This window comes from Kogia breviceps, chromosome 15 (assembly GCF_026419965.1).
Source record: "Kogia breviceps isolate mKogBre1 chromosome 15, mKogBre1 haplotype 1, whole genome shotgun sequence".
Lineage (NCBI taxonomy): Eukaryota > Metazoa > Chordata > Mammalia > Artiodactyla > Physeteridae > Kogia > Kogia breviceps.
Genome location: NC_081324.1, coordinates 15,669,943 through 15,692,610, shown reverse-complemented (window position 1 = coordinate 15,692,610; position 22,668 = coordinate 15,669,943). Strand labels below are relative to the sequence as shown.

At 48.8% G+C, this 22,668-nt stretch overlaps 1 protein-coding gene across 5 annotated transcripts in view; it reads right to left on the bottom strand.

Moving 5' to 3' along the window:
- Positions 1–6,132: 6,132 nt before the first annotated feature.
- The window catches only part of ALPK2 (alpha kinase 2), a 150,072-nt gene continuing 133,536 nt past the window's right edge, over positions 6,133–22,668 (bottom strand). For all 5 annotated transcript variants that reach the window (XM_067014993.1, XM_059040413.2, XM_067014995.1 and 2 more), the window contains 2 exons: positions 20,637–20,685; positions 6,133–6,923 (listed from right to left, as the gene is read on the bottom strand). In XM_067014993.1, coding sequence (XP_066871094.1) covers positions 6,707–6,923; positions 20,637–20,685 — 266 coding nt within the window. In that variant the 3' untranslated portion in view covers positions 6,133–6,706. The remainder of the gene's footprint in view (positions 6,924–20,636; positions 20,686–22,668) is intronic.

Below are 22,668 nucleotides of genomic sequence, written 5' to 3'. Positions count from 1 at the left end.
TGCAAACAGCAGCTGCCTCTGTTGACTTTCATCTGCCAGAATTTTCCCACCTCAGCCCACAGCTACCCTCCCTGCTCTCCTTCTGGGTGGAGATGACCTGTATACAGGGGGTGGTCCCTGCCCTGTAGAGCCCTGGGAAGAGCTGCCTCAAGAAGGAAGTCTCCAGATGCTAGAAGGGAACAACCTCGTTTGGTTTCTGCCTGGCCCTTGTGTCCTCCCTCCCTCTCTTGGGTCCCTCCAGGCTGCCTGTGACTTGCTTCTGAGCCCTTTAGAAGCGATGTCTTTCCGGTTCCCCGGTGCCCTCCCCTGCTTGTTGGTGCAGAGATACCTCAAATGGCAAGGCGCCCTCCTCTCTGCTCCTCCACCCTGACTCCTTCCTGGGCAAGCACTACACTCTCCGTGTTCCAGCTGCTCAAGCTGTGTCTGTGCTAAGCCTTCAGCGTCTTATAAACCCACAAAAACAAGCCGGTCTCTGGCCAATCAGCAAAGCCGCTGCCTCCATCATGCCCCCAGCCTGCTCCTCCTTTCTCCCTATTCAAAGGAAACCTCCTGTGTTTTCAGGCAAATTCGCTTATTGTCCCCCAGGGGTGCTCTTTTTCTGCTTGCTTTCTGAACCCTGGCTCTTGAGATTCTCCCCATGGGGCTACCTTCCTTTCTTCTCTCTGTTCATCCATCACTTCTTTTTATGCCCTGCTCAAAATTCACTTCTTCCAGAAAGAAGGGAGATGAAAGAGGAACTGGTGGTTGGAAGGGCTACTGATCAAAGCTGTGCTTATCTAAAAACAGCAGGAAGATAACGAACGCAGCTGGGCTTTTCAGCGATTCCTGGCCTGTCTTTAGGCAGCAAATGCTCCTTGATGCTTGAAAGTGAGGGTTGTTAAGAGACGTGCAGCAAAATTATTAAAACTTTGATTTGCTCAGCCCCCTTCAGAGAGGGACTGTATAGCCTGGGGTCAATAAAACATTGTAAAATGACTTGAAAACTGAAGCCTGAAAAAAATGCATTACATCAATCCACTGTATGACATGATTTCTTTCCATTTTCCTCTTTTCTGAATATCAATGATAAGGAAAAATATAGTTTATTTACAGTTGCAGGTCATTTTTAGGTGATGTTTTATTGTACGATTTTTGCCCTCGTGAATAGTCGAATGATTCATGAAACTCATTCCTCTATTATGAGTGAGATATAGCTACTTATAGATAAATAACTTCTCCAAGCTAAGCAGTATATAAAAGCTTGGAAGTTGTAATGATTCATATTTATTGAAAGCCACCCTGGGTCAGTTATTTTTATATGTAAATTAATTCTCATATCTTTGCAAGTTAGGTATCATTACTCATTTTGTAACCAAGCTGGACCCTGCTGTGTTCTCTGCCTCTTGTTTATAGAAAACCCTTAGCCTCCTAAGCCTTCCCTGAGTTCCAAAGAGCAAATTTAGTCAGAGAAGGGAAAAATGCAGAAACCAAGGAAAACAGTGAAGCAAGACAAAAGAGGAGTTTAGCCATAAAACAAAGAATTTTAGTTCCTCTTCAGGGGCTATAATGTTCTGAGCTATATCCTTGAGCTGTTTTGCAGATACTGAAATCCCCACCAGGCGGAGGAAATTAACTGCACGCTGCTCCGGACGCGCAGGCTCAGCGGCCACGGCTCACGGGCCCAGCCGCTCCGCGGCACGTGGGATCTTCCCGGACCGGGGCACGAACCCGCGTCCCCTGCATCGGCAGGCGGACGCTCAACCACTGCGCCACCAGGGAAGCCCGAGTTCAGGTCTTTTGAGCATCAGCTGCTCGTCCTCCTTGCTTGGCAACTGCAATAAACACTGCAATTTTCCTTTATCACAACCCAGTGTTAGTAGATTGGCTTTACCACAGGAGGGCAAAAGAACCCAAGTTTGATTCAGTGACAATTCATCAGATGAGGGAGTTGGGTTCAGGGAGATTAGGTCACTCCCAGCTCCTTTATTAACAAGTGGTATTGGAATAGGTTTGTAGCAATCAGATTCTCGTAAGAGATAAGAGCTCAGTGGATGGGATGCAGATGGAGATGTTGACGAGGCTGTTACATAGATGGGTCTGCAGTTCAGAGAGATAATTTGGGAATTGTCAGTGTATAAATGTGCTTGGCTGTGACATTCCTCACTTTCACAGGTGACCCGCTGCACAACTCAAGGGGGCAACAGTCCCATTTCTCCTGTGTGAAAGACAAGGACACGATTTGGGTTGAATCGTCCCTGCAGAAACTCATATGGTGAAGTCCTAACCCCCGAGGACCTCAGAATGTGACCCTGTGTTGGAGATAGGGCCTTTACAGAGGTAATCAAGTCCAAAAAAAGGTCATTAGGAAGGGTCCTGATCCAGTATGACTGGTGTCCTTAAAATAAGAAGGGAAAATGTGGGCCCAGACACGCACTTGGGGAGAACTCCACGTGAAGACTGGACTCCTGCTGCCACAGGTCAAGGAAGTACCAGAAGCTAAGAAAGGGGCTGCAACAGAGCTTCCTCTGTCATCGTGAGAGGGGGCGCGGCCCTGCCAACACCTCGAGCTGGGACTTCCAGCCTCCAGAAGCATAAGACAATCAATTTCTGTTGTGTAAGCCACCCAGTTTGTGGTACTTTGTCACAGCAGCCCCAGGAAACTAGTACAGACACCAAAGAAAGTATTGTGGAGAACGTAACTCTGGGAAGCAACCGCTACCATACCATCCATGTAGAGGTAGACGGAGAAAGAGGAAGGGATGGGCCGGAGAGGAAGATGGAGGTGAGACATCCCATCAGAATTGCTTCTGGTGCTAAAATGCAAGTTTGCATCCCTAAGACGCTGACAGACTGGTTTTTCTTAGTATCTGATAAAGAACATGTAATGTTTGAAAAAAGCCTCTGAGATGATTTCTACCTTGGTCCATGTGGGCCTCTCATAAAAAATAGAATTTTAAAAATTCTTGATCCTGTGGTACCATTTGCAGTTTAAATATTTGTTCACTGCATCTGTCAAGTTGAAGGCTGTGCTCACGTGACCACGCAGATGAACCTGGCGGTCCATCTTGCCTCTCAGCTCTTATAGAACAGTTTAGAACAAGCCAGTTCTCGGAGGATTTCAGAGCTGCTACAGCAGAGAGTTGGAAAACATACCCTTTGCTGGAAGGCAGAAGCGGGTTTTGTGTCTCTTTGATTTTTTAGAACTATTTAAGCCCAAGTGGCGTCTGCAGATCTAAATGGGGGCGAAATGCCCATCTGTTCCCTTTTGCACACACTGGGCCAGCAGAGCGGAGCACACACAAAGGAAGCAAGCCAGGCCCGGGCCGAGGCCAGCTGCTCCCATCTGCAAACAGTTGAACACATGCCCAACACACACAAAACAGGATGTATATTTAGAAAAGAGAACACTTAATAATTAGAAAATAATTGTTACTTCTTTTGGCATTCTTCTTAATAAGAATCTATTGAAACCCTTTGCTATTAGAGGCTTATCAGAAGCATGGCGGGGGAGGCGCTGATACAACAAGATAATGTGAAATATTCACACGGATCCCAAACCGGACCTCTCCAGAACAGGATGCCACTGGCAAGAAGTCCTTATCTCTCTACCATCCTCATTAGTGATAGACCTGCTGTTGAAAACACCAGCCCATTTTAATAAGGTGTCATTTCTCTTTGTCATCTGCCCTTCTCGGAGCTCCACCGAGGAGCCCTTTAGGAAACGGAGATGCTTGCATGCATATGACCACCCTGCAGACATCAGGCACCAAATCTCCAGCTGGACCCACCAGGCTGTCCCAGCTCCATCCGGGGTTGAGTGCATGTTGTGTTTATAGACCTCCTAGCACCTCACACTTCCAGAGACAGACGGGGAAAAACCATAGGAACTGGAGGTGGTGCAAAGTGAGCTAGAACAATGGCAACGGGTGTGGGCATTTCTGAGACCCCAGAGAAACTCCTTTGGTGTAAGAGCTCACGGCACACTCAGCCTGTTAGTTGACTGTGCGAGGAAAACTGCCATTCATCTCAGAACAGAAGGTCAAGGTTTGGGTGGCTGGACAGATGGCCAGACAGCCCCACGAAGGCCATCCCTGGGAGCGCTGGCTGTGACAAACCCCACTGTGGGCACCCCTTCTGTCCCTGGTCCTCCAGATGTTTATAAACAGATGAAATCAGATTCTGATAAACAATAAGGGCACTTTGAAAAATAAGCTAAAGAAAAAAAAAAGTAAGAAAAATAAGCTAAGCATCTGTAAAAGGAGGCAGGGGCAGCTCCATCCAAGCCACCCTGTGGGCTGCCTGCAAAATGCCAAATCTGGGAGAAAATCCTTTCCTTTCCACTGTCTCTCCAAGTCCAAATTCAAAGCCAGCTCGGGGTGGGTGGGGGGAGGAGGGTTACAGGATGACTTTGACTTTTTCGTTTTGTACCTTTCCATAATTTTTTTGAACACTTGTGTTGATATTTTTATAATTACAAATTATGACCAAAGAGAGGGTCTTTGGTCACACCCACACGGATGTATATACACTAGTTTCAATCAAAATGTGCCCTGCGCGTTGTTCTTATGGAACTTTCTAGAGCTCCACTGCCAAATACATCTGCAGGATCTCTGCAGGGAAAGCAGGCTACAGGCTTCCTTATAGAAAAAATGAGCATTTTGTCATCTGTAGCTGGGGGAGTCATTTCAGAAGAAAAGCTGGAGATGACAGATTTTCTGAAAAGATGAGCTGTGAGGAGCCGAAGAGTTTTCTCCTTCAAATCTCTTTTCAAAACAAAAATCGCATCTATGTCCTCTTTTTTATCTAAACCCCATGCCCGTGGAGAGCAGCATTCTCAAGCGGAAGCAGCCAGGAGTCTCCTGTGGAAGCCTGCTGCCTGGGAGGGACCGCACGCGGGCACCACCCCGTACTGTGAGCGCTGCCGTCCTGTTTCTCTTTGTCTCCAAGTTGCTCCCTCCCAGAACTGAAGCAGCTGGATGCCTCCTCCAGCCGATGGCTGTTTGAACTCCAGGCCTAGTCACTCCCCTCAACATCTCAGGCCCTTCCTCCCTGTGATCTAGACACCCCTCCTAAGTGTGGTCCCAGGCCAGTACGCAGATCCCCTGGGAGCGGGATGGAAATGCAGAGTCTCAGGCCCCACCCCAGACCCACCGAATCAGAGCCTGCATTTTCACAAGATCCCAGGGGGTTCGTGTCCACCTTCAATATGAGGAACCCCCTCAGAGGAGGCCTAATAATTCTCCCTGGTCAGGGAGTAGTTGAAACATCTTTAAAAACAACCAGCTCTGGAAAAAAGCAAAACTATGGAGACGGTAAAAGAACCGGTGGCTACCAAGGAGTTGGGTCTCCGGGGAAGGAGGGAGAAATCGGTGGAACACAGGGGATTTTTAGGGCAGCAAAACGACCGTGGGTGATGCTGTGGTGGTGGATCCATGTCACTGTATGTGTGCCCAAACCCAGAGTGTGTGAGCACAAAGGGTGGGCTGAAATGTAAACTATGGGCTTTAATGAATCATAACGTGTCAATACTGGCTCCTCAGTGATAAGAAATGTATCACACTAACGTAAGATGCTAATAATAGGGGGAAATGTGCAGTGGCCGTAAGGGGCCATATGGGAACTCTGTACTTTCCCCTCATTTTTTGGTACACGTAAAAGTGCTCTAAAAAATAGTCCATTACTTAGACAGTAACAACAACACACTGCTAGGGCTTGAGATGTTCTTATGGTTTGGGGTGCGTGGAACAGTCGCTGAGCTGTCCTTCCAGCGCTTCCTCTTGCCCAGCGTGCACCGCTGTGGCCATTCCGCTCCCCAGCTGGGCAGGACCCAGATTGGTAGGAAGGAGACCCCTTTGGAATAGGCGGGTGGGACCAGGACCCTGTGAGCTTACGTGTCCCAGCCAGGATTTGCACGCAGCTTCCAGAGTAATCCTACATGGGGCAGCCCTAGGTTTAGGGAGCTTGGATTTAGAGAGCAAAGTAGGAAGTGGATCAAACTGGAAGTAGTGCTTATAAGAATGGGGAAAAACACAGATGCAAATATTCTGTGCTCCGGGAGACGTATTAGGAAATTACTAATCCTGGAGGAATGTGAAATAGGGCACAAATTCTAAAGAGAAGTGTCTCTGCTAATACATGCATCTTACACTTTTTGTCTAAAGATGAATTTAATTAAACAGAGCATTCTAACCAGATACGTGAGTAATGATGGGAAGTGGCCTGACCTTTCAGAAGCCCTCCTCCAGCTACAAGAGCATAATCGACTCTAGTGCGACAGATAGACCCAATGATGGAGTTCACGTTTTCTGTTGATCTAGTAGCTGGATGTCCAGAAATTCTGAGGTTAGGAATGGGGGTGGGGAAGACGGGGGCTGTGGACATACCCTGCTCAGGACCAAGTCCGTAACGAGACAGCCACGTGCAAATCCACAAACAGACACATAATGTGAGGTTGGTACAAAGGCTAACGGTATAGACAAAGACGGACTTCTCTGAGACTGACAATGGATCCACTCTCCAAAAGCCTGCTCACAAATCCTGCTCCAAAATCATCTCAGTGAAGACAGCAGGTGACGGCTTTGGAAGCAGCTCGGAGTACAGGCAGCTGGGAATAAGGACTGTCACGCTGCTCTCTGCAGGCTGTGTGTTCCCTCCAGGGTGTTTCCAAATTTCTACCCACAAGGCTGTGTGCTGCCAGCCGGTGACCGTTAGTTAACAGGAGATGTTGTTAGGTTTTCTTTTCTGCTGGGGTCCCAGATGCCATCTTCTTCACGGTTGTGCAGTTTGGCTGAATTTTGCTTTTCCCGATGCTTGGCTTCTTCTGTTTCTGGCTGTTGTTTTGAAGCGACTTCAGCCCCAGCATTTTACAATACTTGTTACACTGGTGTAGTGCTTTAAACTGATCAATGAAGGTCATGGAACAGTTGCCTTTAAATCCTTTGTACCTGTGAGTTTGGGTGGAGGGAAACAATTTTTTTTTTTTTTTTTTTTTTAAACAGGACCCTTCGCCACTATTAAAAGAAACGTTTCAGCGGGGAAACTAATGGTGTGTGAAAATGTCTTTATTCCTACTTTAGGCAAGAATGGCCAAATGGTTGACATAACTATTGATAGAAGAAACAAAACCTGTGGAATGAAGTAAAGGCAAAGACCAACTGGAATGCAGTAAAGACCAAAGATTACGATTAGACAAATGTTCTAAGGGTTGACAGTTCTGCTAAGTCAGCATATTATAGCTTTTTTTTTTTTTTTTTTTTTAGTCATAGTGACTAGTTAGTGCTGGACCATCTCCATAAAAATTAGAAGATCTCTTGGTGATCTGAAAGCCATCCCATCCCATCCAGAGGTTCTGAATAAAGAAATATAGAACTTTGGGGCTGGAAGAAGTTGAGTTTAGACCCTTCCACTTATCATTGAAGGAGTTGAGGCTGAGAGGCTGTGTGGCCAGCCTAAGACAACAAGGCAAGTGGGTGTGTGAGAGAAGAGACCAGGGTGCAGCCCTCTGAGTCCCCCGCTTGCAGAAGGGCTCTCTCCCGTGACAGTGCATCTTCTCCTCAGGAGAAGCATCTGGGCCTTTGTCTCTGGTAGGCTCCTGGAGGAACCCTGCTGACCTGCCTGGAGTGGTCTCAGGGGCTGTTCCTTTGGGTTGGGACATTTCATATTCAAATCGTCCATGGCTGTGTTTTCACATCTCGATTGATCATGGGAGGTAAGTGTCCTCCTGAATGGACAAGTCCCCATACCCCCAAATCTCCAAAATCCAGCAAGAAAGCTGGTGAAGGGTTGCTGAGAGGATGACAATGAGGAAATGCATACAAACCACCTAGATCAGCGCAGGACGTACAGTGGATAACATGCAATTAATGCTGGCCAGGCTGTATTATAGTTGTCATGGTTATAATTGGTGCAGCTGGTAGGGGCTTCCTGTGGAAGGGATGCTGAAGCTGAGATTGAAGGATATGCGATTTGCCTGGTAAAGAGGATACGCAGGGGTGTGGATGGCATATGAGACCGTCGACATAATTTCCAGGGCCCCGTGCAAAATGAAAACATGGGTTCCTTGGACAATAATTATTAGGACTTTCAAGGTGACAACAGCAGAACATGCATTCAACGAGGCCCAGGCCCTTCTGAGTGGGGGGCCTTATGTGACCACACAGGCTGCCTGCCTAGGAAACTGGTCCTACTGGGTGTGAGTGAGTTCTGCTGCATTTGATTAATAGGCCCAAACGCTAATTGGCAAAGGGAAGTCTGCAATGCTGGCATTGCGCTGAATCTGTAGCTAATATGATTCAAGAAATTGGGCCTCCTTCATTTGCTTGTAGAAACCATAAAGGCCAACAGACCTGGATTGAATGAAATGGGACTTGTGCGCTTTTCCCTAGGAAACCCAAGCTGGGTTTTAGGCTGTTAAGGGCCTGAAAGATTTCTTTCATCTCTGAAGGCAAAGCATCAGTGAACAGCTCCCTCCTGATGTGTTTGTTACAAATCCAGCCTGCCCCTTTCTCCTCCTTGAAGGGAAACGGCTCTTCCCCCTCTCCCTGGGAGCCCACAGTACATTTTCTTGTGAAAAATGAATCCGTTTTTAAAAGCCAAACTCCCTCGTTGAAGAAGAAGTCAGCCCAAGACAGGTGTTGACTCTAGCAGGGTAGAAAGAAATGCCTCTGCCAACCATGTCATCTTTACATTTCTATGTTCTCCTGTAGGAGGTCATGAGAATGGCTGAAAGAGCCTGCCTGCATTTCCCTGGTGCCTGAGCATGCCCCGGAGGGATGCGAGGCCACCTGGACCCGTGATTGTCAGACGGAATGGAAAGCCTAATCCCATCCTCCTGCCAGGGAGGCCCCACTTGTCTCACACCAGTTCCTGAGCTTCTCAAACTAGGATGATCAAAGGCAGCCTCCCTATGGAAGCACATTGGAAACAAGTCACAGTCATCTGTCTAAAGCTGCCTTGAGGCTTGTAAACATTCAGACAACACCTAGTCTCAGCAGAGAAGAATCACTAATTCGAACTGCAACCTCCCAGAAAATTTGCTAATTGCTTCTTAAGCCCAGCCTGGCGGCCAAGTGCATAATGCTGCATAACAAATGGTCCCTTACATAATGGTTCCCACCTTCTGAAATGGGAATGGCTGAGTTTGGGACAAAGGAGCAGGACTTCTGGGCAGCCCAGCTGGGTGGAGCCCAGATCTCTTCCTAGGAATCTAGCACCTTCTTTAGACTCCTCCAGGAAAGCCAGAGTAGGCAGCAGAGACTGGAGCCGATTTTACTACAGAAGGCCTCACGCAGACGGGGCAAGGCCCTAGAGTGAAGGCAGCTTTGCTCAGTCAAGGAGCCCCTGACTCAGCCCCTGGCTTCCTTCAAGCCCCAGCTCAAGTGCATTTCTATGGAGCCTCCCCCCTCTCACACCATGAGAAGAAGTCTCTCCAGCATCTTCCCTGTATCCTTGTGAGAACTACATCCACGTCTCAGAATTCAGGGTATGCCTTCCCACGCACAGACTAATCTCCCGCAGGACACTACTTTACGTCCAGAATACCTGTCTAGGGAGGCTTTTCAATAAAGGTCAAGGGAAGAAATGAATGTATGCCGGCCCCATCCTCAGAGCTGCCTCATCTCAGCCCAGGGCATCTCCAGATCACACTGCTAAACTTCCTTTTCTCTCTCCATCTAATTTTGGACTCTCAAATGTGCCTCCCAGGCAATATGCAACATCCCTCCCCAGCTATCTCAGGTGTAGACTATTTTTGCTACCTAGCATCTGCAGAATTCAAAATGTTTCTCCTTTCTCAATTTGGTCTCTGTCTCCGCCAGGGCCGCTGGGCTTCTATTTGACCTCATTCTCTCAAACTCACAGCCATTGCTGCTGCCTGGGAAGAAACTAGGGCAACATCGTTTGTGTTCCTAGATCAGTTAACCCAGAGTTTTTCCAAAGGACACAAGTTCAATTACACCAAGTGCTCGTACACCCGAGAAATGAAAAATCCAGGCTCTCCTGCTTGTGGTCCACCTTGCATGACACACGTGCCATGTGCCACCCTCAGGATTGGAGGGGACCACGGATTTGAAGCATCATGACATCTCTCCAGCAAGGTCCCCATTGCAGACACTTGCCATCGTTGTCCTTGTTGGATGAATGTATTGGGTCGAATAGTGTCTCCCCCAAAAGCCACGTCCTTCCCAGAACCTCAGAATGTGGCCTTATTTGGAAATAGTGTCATTGCAGATGTCATTACGATGAGGTCATACTGGAGTAGAGCAGGCCCTTAATCCAATAAGGGCATCTTACTGGCGTCTGTGTGAGAAGAGGAGAGGATATAGACACACAGGGAGAATAGCACGTGACAACAGAGGCAGAGATGGGAGCCGTAATCTACGAGTCAAGGAAAGCTGAGGATGACGAGGACCTCTGGAACGTAGGAGAGGGGAGGGGACACATTCTCCCTCAAAGCCTCCAGGAGAAACCAACCCTGCTGCCTGACTCTGGACTTTCAGCCTCCAGAACTGGGAAAGGACACATTTCTATTGTTTTAAGCTACCCGGTTTTGTGATCATTCATTTTGGAAGCCCAACGAATCTAATACAATGGGAAAAAATAACCTGGTATTTGAGAACTTTCTCACACATTTCCATTTTTAGAAACCTTAGTTCTATTGAATTTTATTAACTGAATCTTTGTATCCTTATCCTCAAATTAGTATAATTTTCTAGCCCATCGCTTTAAATTATCCATCTTCTCTCACAATCTCCAAGCATGGAACACTAAATTTATTCTACTGAACATCATCCAGCAGAGTATTTTCATAAATATCTTGCCCCTTGGATGGGAGTGGGGCGTACACATCACGCAGGGGCCTTGCTAAAGTGCTGGCTTGGATTGAGTAGGTCTGGGGTGGGGTCTGAGATGCTGCATTTCTAACAAGCTCTGAACCCATGCTGATGCAGGGACCCCCCTTGGAGTAGCAAGGAGATAGACTAAAGTGTGAATGATCTCACACCATCCTTCTTTGACTTCAGAAACCTCTTTAAATCGGAAAACGGATCTCTTTCCTTCTTGACATTTGTGTCATACAACTTTGTAAAATCACACTGTCACGATCCACTTCAGGAGGAGCTAGGAGGCTATTTTTACATCCTGCCTTCGCTCCACACAGATTTATTCAGCTTTTCACCATTTAGTATTATGTTGGCTGCGGGTTTGTCATAAATGGATTTTATAATGGTGAGATATGTTCCCTCTATACCCACTTTTTTCTGCATCCAGGGAGACGATCATGTGGGTTTTGTCTTTTCGTTTGTTGATGTGGTGTATCACACTGATTGATTTGCATATGTTGAACCATCCTTGTGACCCTGGAATGAATCCAACTTGATCATGGTATGTGGTCCTTTTTATGTGTTGTTGGATTCTGTTGGCTAATATTTTGTTGAGGATTACACAGATTTATTCAATATGTGTTGGAAACCATGCTAGGCTGACTTCTTGCAGTCCTCTTTCCTCTCTTGCTGATAATGGATGGCACAGCCTTTCGGACTCATACGAAAACCACCACTTGACAGCAATGGTCCACTTCTCCCTCAGCTTAGCACGGCTTCCCTGTGCAATTTACTGCCTCCAAACACGCCAGAGAGGGGAGGGGGTGGAGCAAAGCTGCAGAAACTCCCACCTCTGGCTGCGTGGAAGAAATCAAGGTTCTTGTCTGGCTTAATAAAGGACTCATTTAAAGAAAACTCGGTGAGACAAGAAAAACCTATAGAGAATCCCCACACATTGGTAACCCTTTTAGAAGCAAGCCAGAAACTATTTATAACAGAGGTTTTAGTCTGAGATGCTTTCTAAAGAAAATTTTAATTTATGAGGAATAGCTAGAAGGACTTGGAATTCAGGTTGAGGGTGGAAGGGAGGAATTGAAATAAACGCCCTAGTTTGGGGAGAGGGGGGACGTGTGCTGTGTCTGTGTGCAAAATAAAGCCAGGGCTGAATTTATGAACAGGTAGAATCGATTGTCACCCATGTGGAAAAGAAAGGGCGCTAAGGGAGCTGCCCGCTCTGGAACCATCTAGTAATTCCTGCCATTCCATCAATATCTCCATTTCTTCATTCACTGGGCACCAGCTATATGGCAGACATTGTAGGGGGATTAAAAAGGATTAACAACGTACGTAGCTCTTTTCCACAAAGCTGGCATCTTGCAGGGGAAACATACATAAACAAATAATTATATTATTTTGTGATAAAGGGCTCCAGTAACCCAGGGATGTGATTTTTTTCCCAACTGCCTGGTGGGTTCTAAGGATGTTTCATAGAGAAATAATGGCTCTGGGTTGATCTGGCAGGGGTAACAGCATGGACAAAAGTTCAGAGGATGTTCTGAACAAGAGCAGGCGTCCCGAGGGGGGACGAGGCCGGAGGCCGTCTGTGGAAGATTCATAAGCCATGCTGCCATTTTTCTGGTGGGAACTCCGTGTTTCCCAAAATATGTTCCAAGGAACAAGAGCCCCATAAGATGCTTTGAAAAAAATAATAATTCTGTGTTGGAAATACTGTGGAAAATGCTATATAATCGCTCTCCTTGCCCCCTTGGGGTTCAAAACGCACATCGGCTCTTGAAAGACCCTGTGAAGTCTCACGCGGAGGAAACCTCCTACGCTTGCTCAAGCCGGGTCTCCCCGGATTATCGGCCAGCGGCCATCTTGCTTTCACACGACCACTTTGCAAACTGCTACCGTAAGAGTCACTGGGCCTTCTGGGGGGGGACAATGTACCGTAACCAAATCCGTTGCCCAGAGCAGTTGTATTGTGCTCCCGTCTCCAAGCTGACCTTGGAGGTCCCCTCTAGACAGGGGACCTCAGCCCACAAACACCATGGGAACCCCGGTCCAGCCAACACCACCTACCCCGGCCTATCGCCAGAGCCTCCCGGTGGTCGTCCTGGCTTCCCGCCTTGCCCGGGGCGCGTCCCACGGCCACCCCGGGTGTAAGTCAGGTCATGGTCACACAACGGCGCAGAAGGCTCCACCTCCCTTAGAACAAAGCCTGGCTCCTTCGCATGGCTGCCAGCCTCCCTGTCCTTCTCGAGGCCGCCACAGCCCCTGCCCTCAGGCCTCCCTTAAGCAAGAGCCACAGTGCCTCCATGGAAACAAGCCCCGGCACTTTCTTCCCCGACATCCACCCGGGCTGGGAGAGAGCCGGGGGGCAGCGGCACACCCACAGTCTGGTTCTGCTTCTGCTGGCAAGGCCGTTCCGGCATCCCCACACGCTTGCCAGCTTTCCGCTCTGACGCCTTCTGAAGGCGCCCCCAATCCAGGGGGGGCCTCTGTGATGTTAGCCCTAGGACGAGGGAGCAGAGAGGGGCCCCAGGGGAGAAGAGGGGGCCCCAGATGTCTACTGTGGGTCCATTCTTGAGGCCATGAGGCCCCGTCCCCGTGGCTGTGCAGGAAGCATGCGGTCCTCGCCTTAATATCTGAAATGGAAACTGAAGTCGGGCTCCAGGAGAGCCAAGGAGGGGATACGGGGGACAAGAGGGCCATGAAACAGGCAGGCTGAGATTGAGCTGCTGTCCCAGGCCACACAGCTCCGACCCCCAAAGCCCCATCCTCATTCTACCTGCATATGGGGAGCCCCTTCAGGGCCACAGGGCCCGGAAGGTAAGGCGAGAGCCTCAGCCTCGTCAGAAGAGCACCTGCTCCGACGTCCAGGGTGCGGGGAGGGTGGCGTGGAGGCTACCCTGGAAACCCTCAGGCAGGGGCCTCGCCTCTGGGACGGACTCCGCTCAGCCCCGCAGGCTGTACCTCTATGGGATCCTTCTCTTCGGCCTTTTAAGACACATACACGTACCCCCCATGCCTTTTTCTAGTGGCTTCTCCCTCTCCAACCCCTGTAACCTGGAGCCCCACGCTTACACGTTGTGTGGACCCTCCTGAAGGCACTGCCGCTATCTTCCAGACAATTCTGGCCTTCACCCAGCCCTACCCTCTCAGGCGCTCTGTGACCCCTCACTCTTGGCTATCACGTCCTCATCTTGCATTTCCCTCCTGCTGTCTACCAGCCTGTCCTGCAGGGGCGGTCTCGAGTCCGTCAATCTTTCGAGATCTTTCAGTTCAGACTTGTCTCTGAATCTGGAAGACAAATGACTAGGGGCCTGGCTGTGTCCCTCTGGTTCTGGGCAGGGACCAGGCAGGGGGAGCAACAGTGAGTCGTGTTGGGGAGCGTGGGAGGACGCCCACGGCTCCGACTCCAGTCACGTCAACGGAACTGTCTTTTGTAAGACTTTGGACGGGAGGCCACGAGACTGCCATGCTACTCCCGCTCTGGGGACAGGCTGGGTCCCGGCTGACTCGTGGGCCCAGGAGACTCTGAACACACACTAGGAGCACTGGCAGCACTGCCAGCCTCGCCAAAACTGTGACGAGAATAAGGGTGCCCATCATGGGCCTCCACACCTCCTTGATGGCAAAGCCTGGCCAGATAAGCCAGCCACTGGCCACGTAGCTCTGCTACATAATGGCTTGATCGGATTTAAATGAGATGCAGGCTGCCTTCCAGGGTGGGTGACAGCAGTGGCAGGACTGGGAAGGCAGATATTTGGGGGTGTGAAAGCGCCTGTATTAGGACCCTTAGGCCTGTGAGACTGGTCCCCTAAAGCCTGGTGTGGGCGAGTCAGCTAGAACATCCGGGATCTACGGCGGCACGGGCCTGATGTGCAAAGCGCTTAAAGGACGACAGGAAATTCTGTTCCGAATCGCTTTGTTTCCTCCCCTCCTGGAAGATTCACGCGTTGCATTAAATAGTCACCCAGAGTCACCACACACACACACACACACACACACAGAGCACACGCCCCCGAGCCTATTCTCAGGGTGTGTTTCTTGACTATCAGATCCCATTTCATTCCACCCACAAGTATGTTTCAGCCCTTCCTCTCCAGGCAGGGTGGTGTCTCGGCATTGATTGTGCCTGGCTTAAGCGTCCCAGGTGGCTGCCACCACCCTGTCTGTTCATAGCACACAGGGCCCCATGGTGGGCTGCTCTTGGCATGGATGGCAGATCCTTTTTCTGGAACTCAGCTGACTGAATGTGGGAGGCTGTGTTAATTTTTCCTATTTCATGCCTCATAGGACATCACGCTGATGCCAGGAGAGCCTGCTCTCTTGAGGCAGTTGTCCTCACTTTGCGTCTGCCTTGGTATCTGGGCCCTATCACCTCACATTTGCCGCTCAGCAAGAACGAGCCATTCGTGATTCTCTCCGGGGTCTCCGGAATTTGGTTTCCACGTCAGGGATGCCGGACACGTGCCACGTATCCTCTGCCTGATTGTCCTCTCTTCCAAAGGTAGAGGCCACGATGCTGTCCGGCAGCCTCGCGACCACAGGGAGGGGTTCCTCTGTGGTTATTCATATCGATCCTATTTTTGGTTCAGTGCTTACAGACTGGGAAGAAATCTGCTCAGGGTACTTTTCTTTGTTTTTCACCAACATGAAGTGGGCTTTGGGGGGGAGAGATTACAGAAGACAAAAGCGTTGGCTCTGGTGCCCTCTGGTGGCTGAATCGCAATATCACCATCTCCCCCAGAAACTCAACTGCCGGCTGGGGGACAGGTGTGGGTTTGCAGGACCCACTGGGACACGTGCAGCTCTGCTCCCCAACAAGTGTTGGTATACACTGATTTTAGCCTGATTAGGTTAACTTTCCAAGTCTTCGGGTATGGAATTAATCATTTTTTCCTTCTCTCCCTTCAGAGAACTCTAAATGCTCGCGCGATTTCAAATCAGAAATATGTTCGACAGTGCCGTTAGTATCTTGGGTCTGCCTAGAAAATGGATTATTCGATGTTGAAGCAACCCTATTTGCCACACTCTGTAACGTGAAGTTTTGGTACTCAGCACTGCCGAAGGGTTGTAGGTATCGGGGTACAGGTGATTGGGGTATAGCATTCTTATCACTGGCTCACAGGACAACATGCCATGCTTGTTTTAAGGCTCATACCACCAGGTAAAGTTGCATTTAAATGAATAAGTCATGACGGTCCCCTATTCTCTTTTATAAGATTATAAGTAGTTTACCCTTAAAATAGTATCATGACTTCACTAAACAAGAGAACAAGCCAGGTCCCATTTACTGGGGCATCCGCAGTCAAACATAGGGTTCAGGTTGAGTCACAGGGAATATTTTCTTCAGATGAAAATAAGTGGCTCCTCTTCCTGCAGAAGAGCCTGACCACTGCCGGCCAAAAAAGGGTGGACCCTAAATTTGGGAGATTTTCTTCTTTCTGGTTTAAATTTCTTATCATCATTGTTAATAATTGTTAAAGTAGGTCGTATCTGCCTCCTCACTGTCTCTCCTGTCCACACCTGGTGTTCTTTTTAATGCGATTAAAAGAACATGTGTAATGCTGCCGACACAGAGCACTGCTTCTTAGGACGGGGGCGCCCATTCCCTAGGCTTCCGGAGAGCGGGCCACTCTCGCTCTCCAGCACAGGTGAAGGACGCCTGCGCAGGCTGCTTGCTAAGAATTAAGAGAAGGTGCTCAGTGCTCAACCACCGGTCTCCTCTCCTGCTCTCTGGAAACCCTCTGGCATCTGCCAGCCTCCCCAGCCTTTCCTTCCCCTGCTGGAGGTTGCTTCCCACCTGGACTTCTTTGCCTGTCTGTAAGCTGCCTTTGCACTTGAGCCCTTTGCAAGTCTCTCCCATTGCCTGGTCTCCGTTCTGCAGCTTTGACTTTCACTAGAGTTTCTTCAGTAGAACCTCGCCTCCTGTCCCTCGGGGCCCCTTACTCCACACAGGGCTGTGCCTATAAGCAGGCTGCCCCCTTTCCCTGCACCTCCTGTTCCTCACTTGGCAAGTAAGAAGGTGGGGTGGACCCAGCCCCCAGGGGCCTCTGAAGACATCTCCCAGACCCCTCCCCTTGTCCTCTGGTCAGAGAAGCTTCCCCTTTTATCAGTTTTTCAAAAACTGTGCTTCTAAGAAACATTTCTTTGGAGAAAAAAAAATGTGACTTCAAATAAAAGTTTTTTAAAAACACAATGGACAAGATGATCTAATACTCCTAATATCTAATCTTTCTCAGACACTTCAGAATTTCCTTCTCTCCCACCCTCTCCTTGGGAGGGAGGCAGTAAGTGACTTAATAGACAACGTTTTGCACTGGGATCCAGCTACCAGCTCTAATGGGTGCTGGGCAGCTGTCTCAGGCCAGATAAGTCACATTAAAGCTGAGAACAAAACCAAAGGGATTGCATTTCTTTTTTAAATTAGGAGGGAAAATAATATGGTCTGGGTTCCTGGAAGCCGTTAAGATGCTTTTAAAAGATATCTTAGGGCTTCCTTGGTGGCGCGGTGGTTGAGAGTCCGCCTGCCGATGCAGGGGACATGGGTTCGTGCCCCGGTCCGGGAAGATCCCACGTGCCGCGGAGCGGCTGGGCCCGTGAGCCATGGCCGCTGGGCCTGCGCATCCGGAGCCTGTGCTCCGCAACGGGAGAGGCCACAACAGTGAGAGGCCCGTGTACCACAAAAATAAAAAATAAAAAAAGACATCTTAAATCATCACTCTTATGCTTGTCTTAGTTTTTGAAACTTCTTGGGCAGGTTTCTGCTTTGTTTTGGTAGACAGTTGTTCCAAATAATAGTATGGAATTTGCCTACCGTGGGGTCAGGCTGGGGCATGGGTTGGAGGAAGGCATTTATGAAGCATGTACTGAGCTTCAGGGACTGGATGCAGATGAACTGGGGGAATCTCCAAGACAACCCCATGTCCCCATTCTGTAGATCAGTGGCTTTGAGAATGTCAGGTCTCATGTCCACAGAGCTGGTAAGATAAGAACCCAGAATTCAAACCAGGTCTGGATGAGGCCTGAATTTTTAATGTTCTGCAAATATGAAGGCTGTAAAGGAAAGCTTTAACTTGGGAATTTTTTCTGGGGTCCAGGAAAAGCCCTTCATAAATAGGGGTACCATATATTTTCTCAATGGGGAAACTTATCCAGGACAAATGAGTAACTAGACAGGAGGCTAGGATGGCAGGCATGAAATAGTACTGTCCTGGGCAAATCAGGCCGTACTGTCACCCTTTTCATCACATGGGCCAAATTCCTATGACACCAAGAAGAAAGGCTACCGCTAGAAAAATCAGAAGTAAGCGGCAGGACCAAGAACGGAACCCAAGTCTTTTTCTAAAAGCCCTGTTCTCCTCACTGCATCGTACTCCCCTCCTGATGTGCTCGCTTCACAAGCCCAAGGCCATGACCCAATTCCCTGACCCATATGACAGGGCTCCGGTCAGCAAGGGGGATGGAGTGTGGAGATAGAAAAATACAATTTTGTGTTGGAACTGAGCAGATTTTGAGAAGGAAAATATGCCAACTGTATCTTAGTTCTAAAGCCAGATTAGAAGCTTTTGCGTAGTTGGTGAGAACTTCATGAATCAGACTTATCGATCTGGAGGTTAAAAGAGAGTGGTCCCCTTCCCACTTTTTTCACATCCCTCTACTTTTCTCCACCCTCCATATACTCACTGAAAATTAGTGTACTTGTTAAAGCACTGCTGATGCCGATGGTCTGAAATAACCAGAAAGCTCAAGTAAATAAGTTGTTCCCAGCTGTAGGAGAGTGAGCTATATTAATCATGCTATTTTATTGTCCGTGTTCCTGACACTTTGACATCTGGGGCTTTGCTGGCCCTGGAGAGACTCCCCTTCCCAGGGTTATAGCCAATTCCTAGAGATAGTAAATGACTGGCCTTCTAGAATGCCTTTCACATGCCAACTAACCAATCTGCAGCCCACTCCCACCATCTCCTCTATGGGGGTCTCACACTCTGGGCCACTATGCATCTGCCCTAATCACCCCAGGGCAGGTACCAGATGACCCCAGATGGCCGGACACCCCAGAGCCTGCTGGAGCTTTTCAAACTAGTCAATTCCAAGCTTGCTTACCCAGCCCCACCTATTCCTTCCCTCAAAAACCACAGTAAAAGCTCTCATCCATGTTTTCTCCTCACTCCTTCCGCCTCCTGACTGACCCTGGTGCTTCCCCATGTGCCCCCCCCCCATGGCCTGGCAAGCCCCCTCCTCTTGGGAACTGTGAATAACAAACGCTTTTCAGCGGCAGTTGTCTCCTGATCTGTCAGCTTCATCATATCTGAACCATAAGAAAGTCTACTTTAATTGAAGTATAGTTGATGTACAATATGTTACAGGTGTACAATATAGTGATTCACACTTTTTAAAGATTATACTCCATTTATAGTTATTATAAAATATTGGCTATATTCCCCATGTTGTACAATAGATCTTGTAGCTTATTTTATACCTAATAGATTGTACCTCTTAATCCCCTACCCCTATCTTGCCCCTCCCCCCTTCTCTCCCCCCACTGGTAACCACTAGTTTGTTCTCTAGATCTGTGAGTCTGCTTCTTTTTTGTTATATTCACTAGTTTGTTGTATCTTTTGGATTCCACATATAAGTGATACACAATGTCTTTCTGACTTATTTCACTTAGCATAATGCCAAGTCCATCCATGTTGCTGCAAATGGCAAAATGTCAATCCTTTTTTATGGCTGAGTAGTATTCCATTCTGTACATATATATATATATATATATACACCACATCCTCTTTATCCATTCATCTGTGGATGGACACTTAGGTTGCTTCCATATCTTGGCAACTGTAAATAATGCTGCTATGAACATTGGGGTGCATGTATCTTTTTGAATTAGCAGTTTTAATTTTTTTGGATATATACCCAGCAGTGGAATTTCTGGGACATATGGTAGTTCTATTTTTAGTTCGAGAAAATTCCATACTAAAACCTCCATTTTAAAACACACGCCATCCCTTCTAAAAGTCACTTGCTTGCCCCCCCATTTCTTCCTCCTTACAAATGGTCCTAGTACATGGGAAGAGCGGTGGGAGAAAGCATGGTAACTCCAACCTGGAGCTTTATTTTCACGAGGAACCTCAAATAGCCTGCTCTCTCCTCGTTAGTGGTCAAGCAAAGCAGTAAGAAGAGACAGTTTGTTCAAGAGATACCTCAGTAAGATGTTATTTTAGTGCTGCCTGGGCACACCCCACAGTGAGCAAAGCAACTTCCTATGCTAAATTAGGAAATCAATACCACCGACATCAACCATAGTCACTAATCACAGCCGTTCCACAGCCATTTGCCCCTGTAATCAATCATCAACATGGGAGTCTGGGAGCCGCCTAAAATACTTTTTAGTGAAAAGTATTGGGAAAATACATTAGAAATATGCAAATTGAGTTCACTCAATTGCAAAAATAGAATTTTTAAAGAAGCTTTTAATAGTGAAGATATTAGATGTAGAAAAACAGAATATTCCTAGTTAAAGGGAGTCCCAGTAATGCTGGCATTTTTCCCCCCAACCATGGCCCTCCTGTTAGTAATCAACCTTGAAATGTGTTCAGAGTTCTTATTTGTTTCAAAGTTAGGCAACACATGTGTTTCCCTGGGAGAACAAAGTCCATAAATATTTTAGGTAAGTGAGAGACGTGAACTGAATTCATCCCAAGAACATCTGTCTTTCGCAGTTCGGACAAGAAATCTCTGCCCACATCAGCCTAACGGCATCTGCCCGGTAGGTGTTTGGAAACCCGGAGATGAGTGATATGCACTTGATTTTTTTCTTCTACTCACCCTTTAGCCAATGTTGCTATGCCAACGTCAGTCAACTTCATTCCTACACCTATGGGAAGAGACAGCAAAGACGGGATTTGTGTTACGTGGGTCTCCTCAGAAAACAGGGACCATCCATTCACAGGGAGGGGTAGCGTCAGCCCCATCGTCATTTCCCTTCGTGCATAAACACAGACTTTCTCCTTGTTTCCACCAGCAGAAGCTGACAGCCTTTCAGACGTGCATCCTGCTTTACGAGACCATAATGGGCGAGGCAGGCTTCCGAGGCAGCCGGTCAGGGGAGCAAGGGGCGGGGCCTGCTGCCTCACAACACACGCCCTTTACAGCTCCGGGAACGAAAATGCTGTCCTCTGCCTGCCTGGTCCACTGCCTCTGTTGGAGGGAGGCCTGGCACGTGTCCCGAGAGTTCTCTCCCCAGAAATGCTCTGATTTGGGCTTAGGCCTGTTCCGTGTTCTTCATCAAAAGCGGAAGCCCTTGTGCAACAGTGAGAGAGTCCAAGGTGGCCTTTGTTCAGTTCAAGGCCAGACTCCGGACACACAATTTCCCATCTCCAGAAAGATGGCATTCTGATTCAGGATTGTGGGTTTTCTGGGTCGGCTTTAGACCCAGGGAAGCACTACTGAGTTATGTGTAGACTTTTAACCATTGGCCTGGAGATGTCACGCGTGGTCTACCCTTTTGATGTTCATCCCAACCTCTCTCCATTAAGCCATTGGAAGTTGCGGGGTGGGGGGCAGGATACCTGATCAACCAAACAGCTGCCTGAGCTTCCCACGCTGGTCTCTAAAAAAGCCACAGGCATCCCTGGTAGAATCCCAAGCACTCAGGAGTCTTTTTGCTTCTCCCCCCGCAGCAGGAGCAGATGGGAGAGTGGCTAAGGAACCAGGGATTCAGAGAGAATGAAAGTCCTACTGTCTTGCAAGGTGGGGAAGGGCAAGGATGCTGTCACCTTCTGCAACCGAAAAGCGCCATCCTCTCTCACCGAGGTCTGGAAGAAGGCAATCCTCTCTGATGCCCAGAGATTCTGGCCTTTCCAGAATCTCCTTGCCAGACCAGCTACCATTTCTGCTCCTGCCTCTCTAAGGTTGTGGCTGTAGGCACTGGCTCCGACTCCGTGGACCGCTGCCTTACTCTCACCCGTGCCATCTAGTGACCGGCCTTTTACGGCAGGGCATGGGGTCCATGGTGCTATGCCACCTGAGCCTCGCCTCCTCTTCTCTGGCCCCCGACTCTTGTCCCACCCGGGCCAGGCTGTGGTCACTATATTCCCCAAGGCCAGCCGGCGACTTGCTCACTGAAGGGCCTGGTGGCCCAGAAGCCAGTCTGGGCTGTGGACGAAAGAACCAGAATCGCTGGCAAAAGCCAACCCTGGGAGTCAGGCCTGATGGCAACCTAGTTCCATGGGTCTCCCTCATATGAGCACTGTTTTCTGAGGCTCAGAAAAGGACAGCTAGGGACTTCGCTGGTGGCGCAGTGGTTAAGAATCCACCTGCCGGGGCTTCCCTGGTGGTGCAGTGGTTGAGAATCTAACTGCTGATGCAGGGGACACGGGTTCGAGCCCTGGTCTGGGAAGATCCCACATGCCGCGGAGCGGCTGGGCCCGTGAGCCACGGCCGCTGAGCCTGCGTGTCCGGAGCCTGTGCTCCGCAACGGGAGAGGCCCCAGCGGTGAGAGGCCCGCGTACCGCAAAAAAAAAGAATCCACCTGCTAATGCAGGGGACACTGGTTCGAGCCCTAGTCCGGGAAGATCTCACATGCCGCGGAGCAACTAAGCTCGTGCGCCACAACTACTGAGGCTGCGCACCTAGAGCCCGTGCTCCACAACTAGAGAAGCCACCGCAATGAGAAGCCCGTGCTCCTCAAAGAGTAGCCCCTCTCCCTGAAACTACAGAAAGCCCACGTGCAGCAACAAAGATCCAATGCAGCCATAAATAAATTAAATTAAATTTAAAAAAAGAAAAGGACAGCTAAAGCATTAATTTTCTGATTCAGCAATGTCTGCCTGGAGTGAGGCAAAAATACATGTCATGC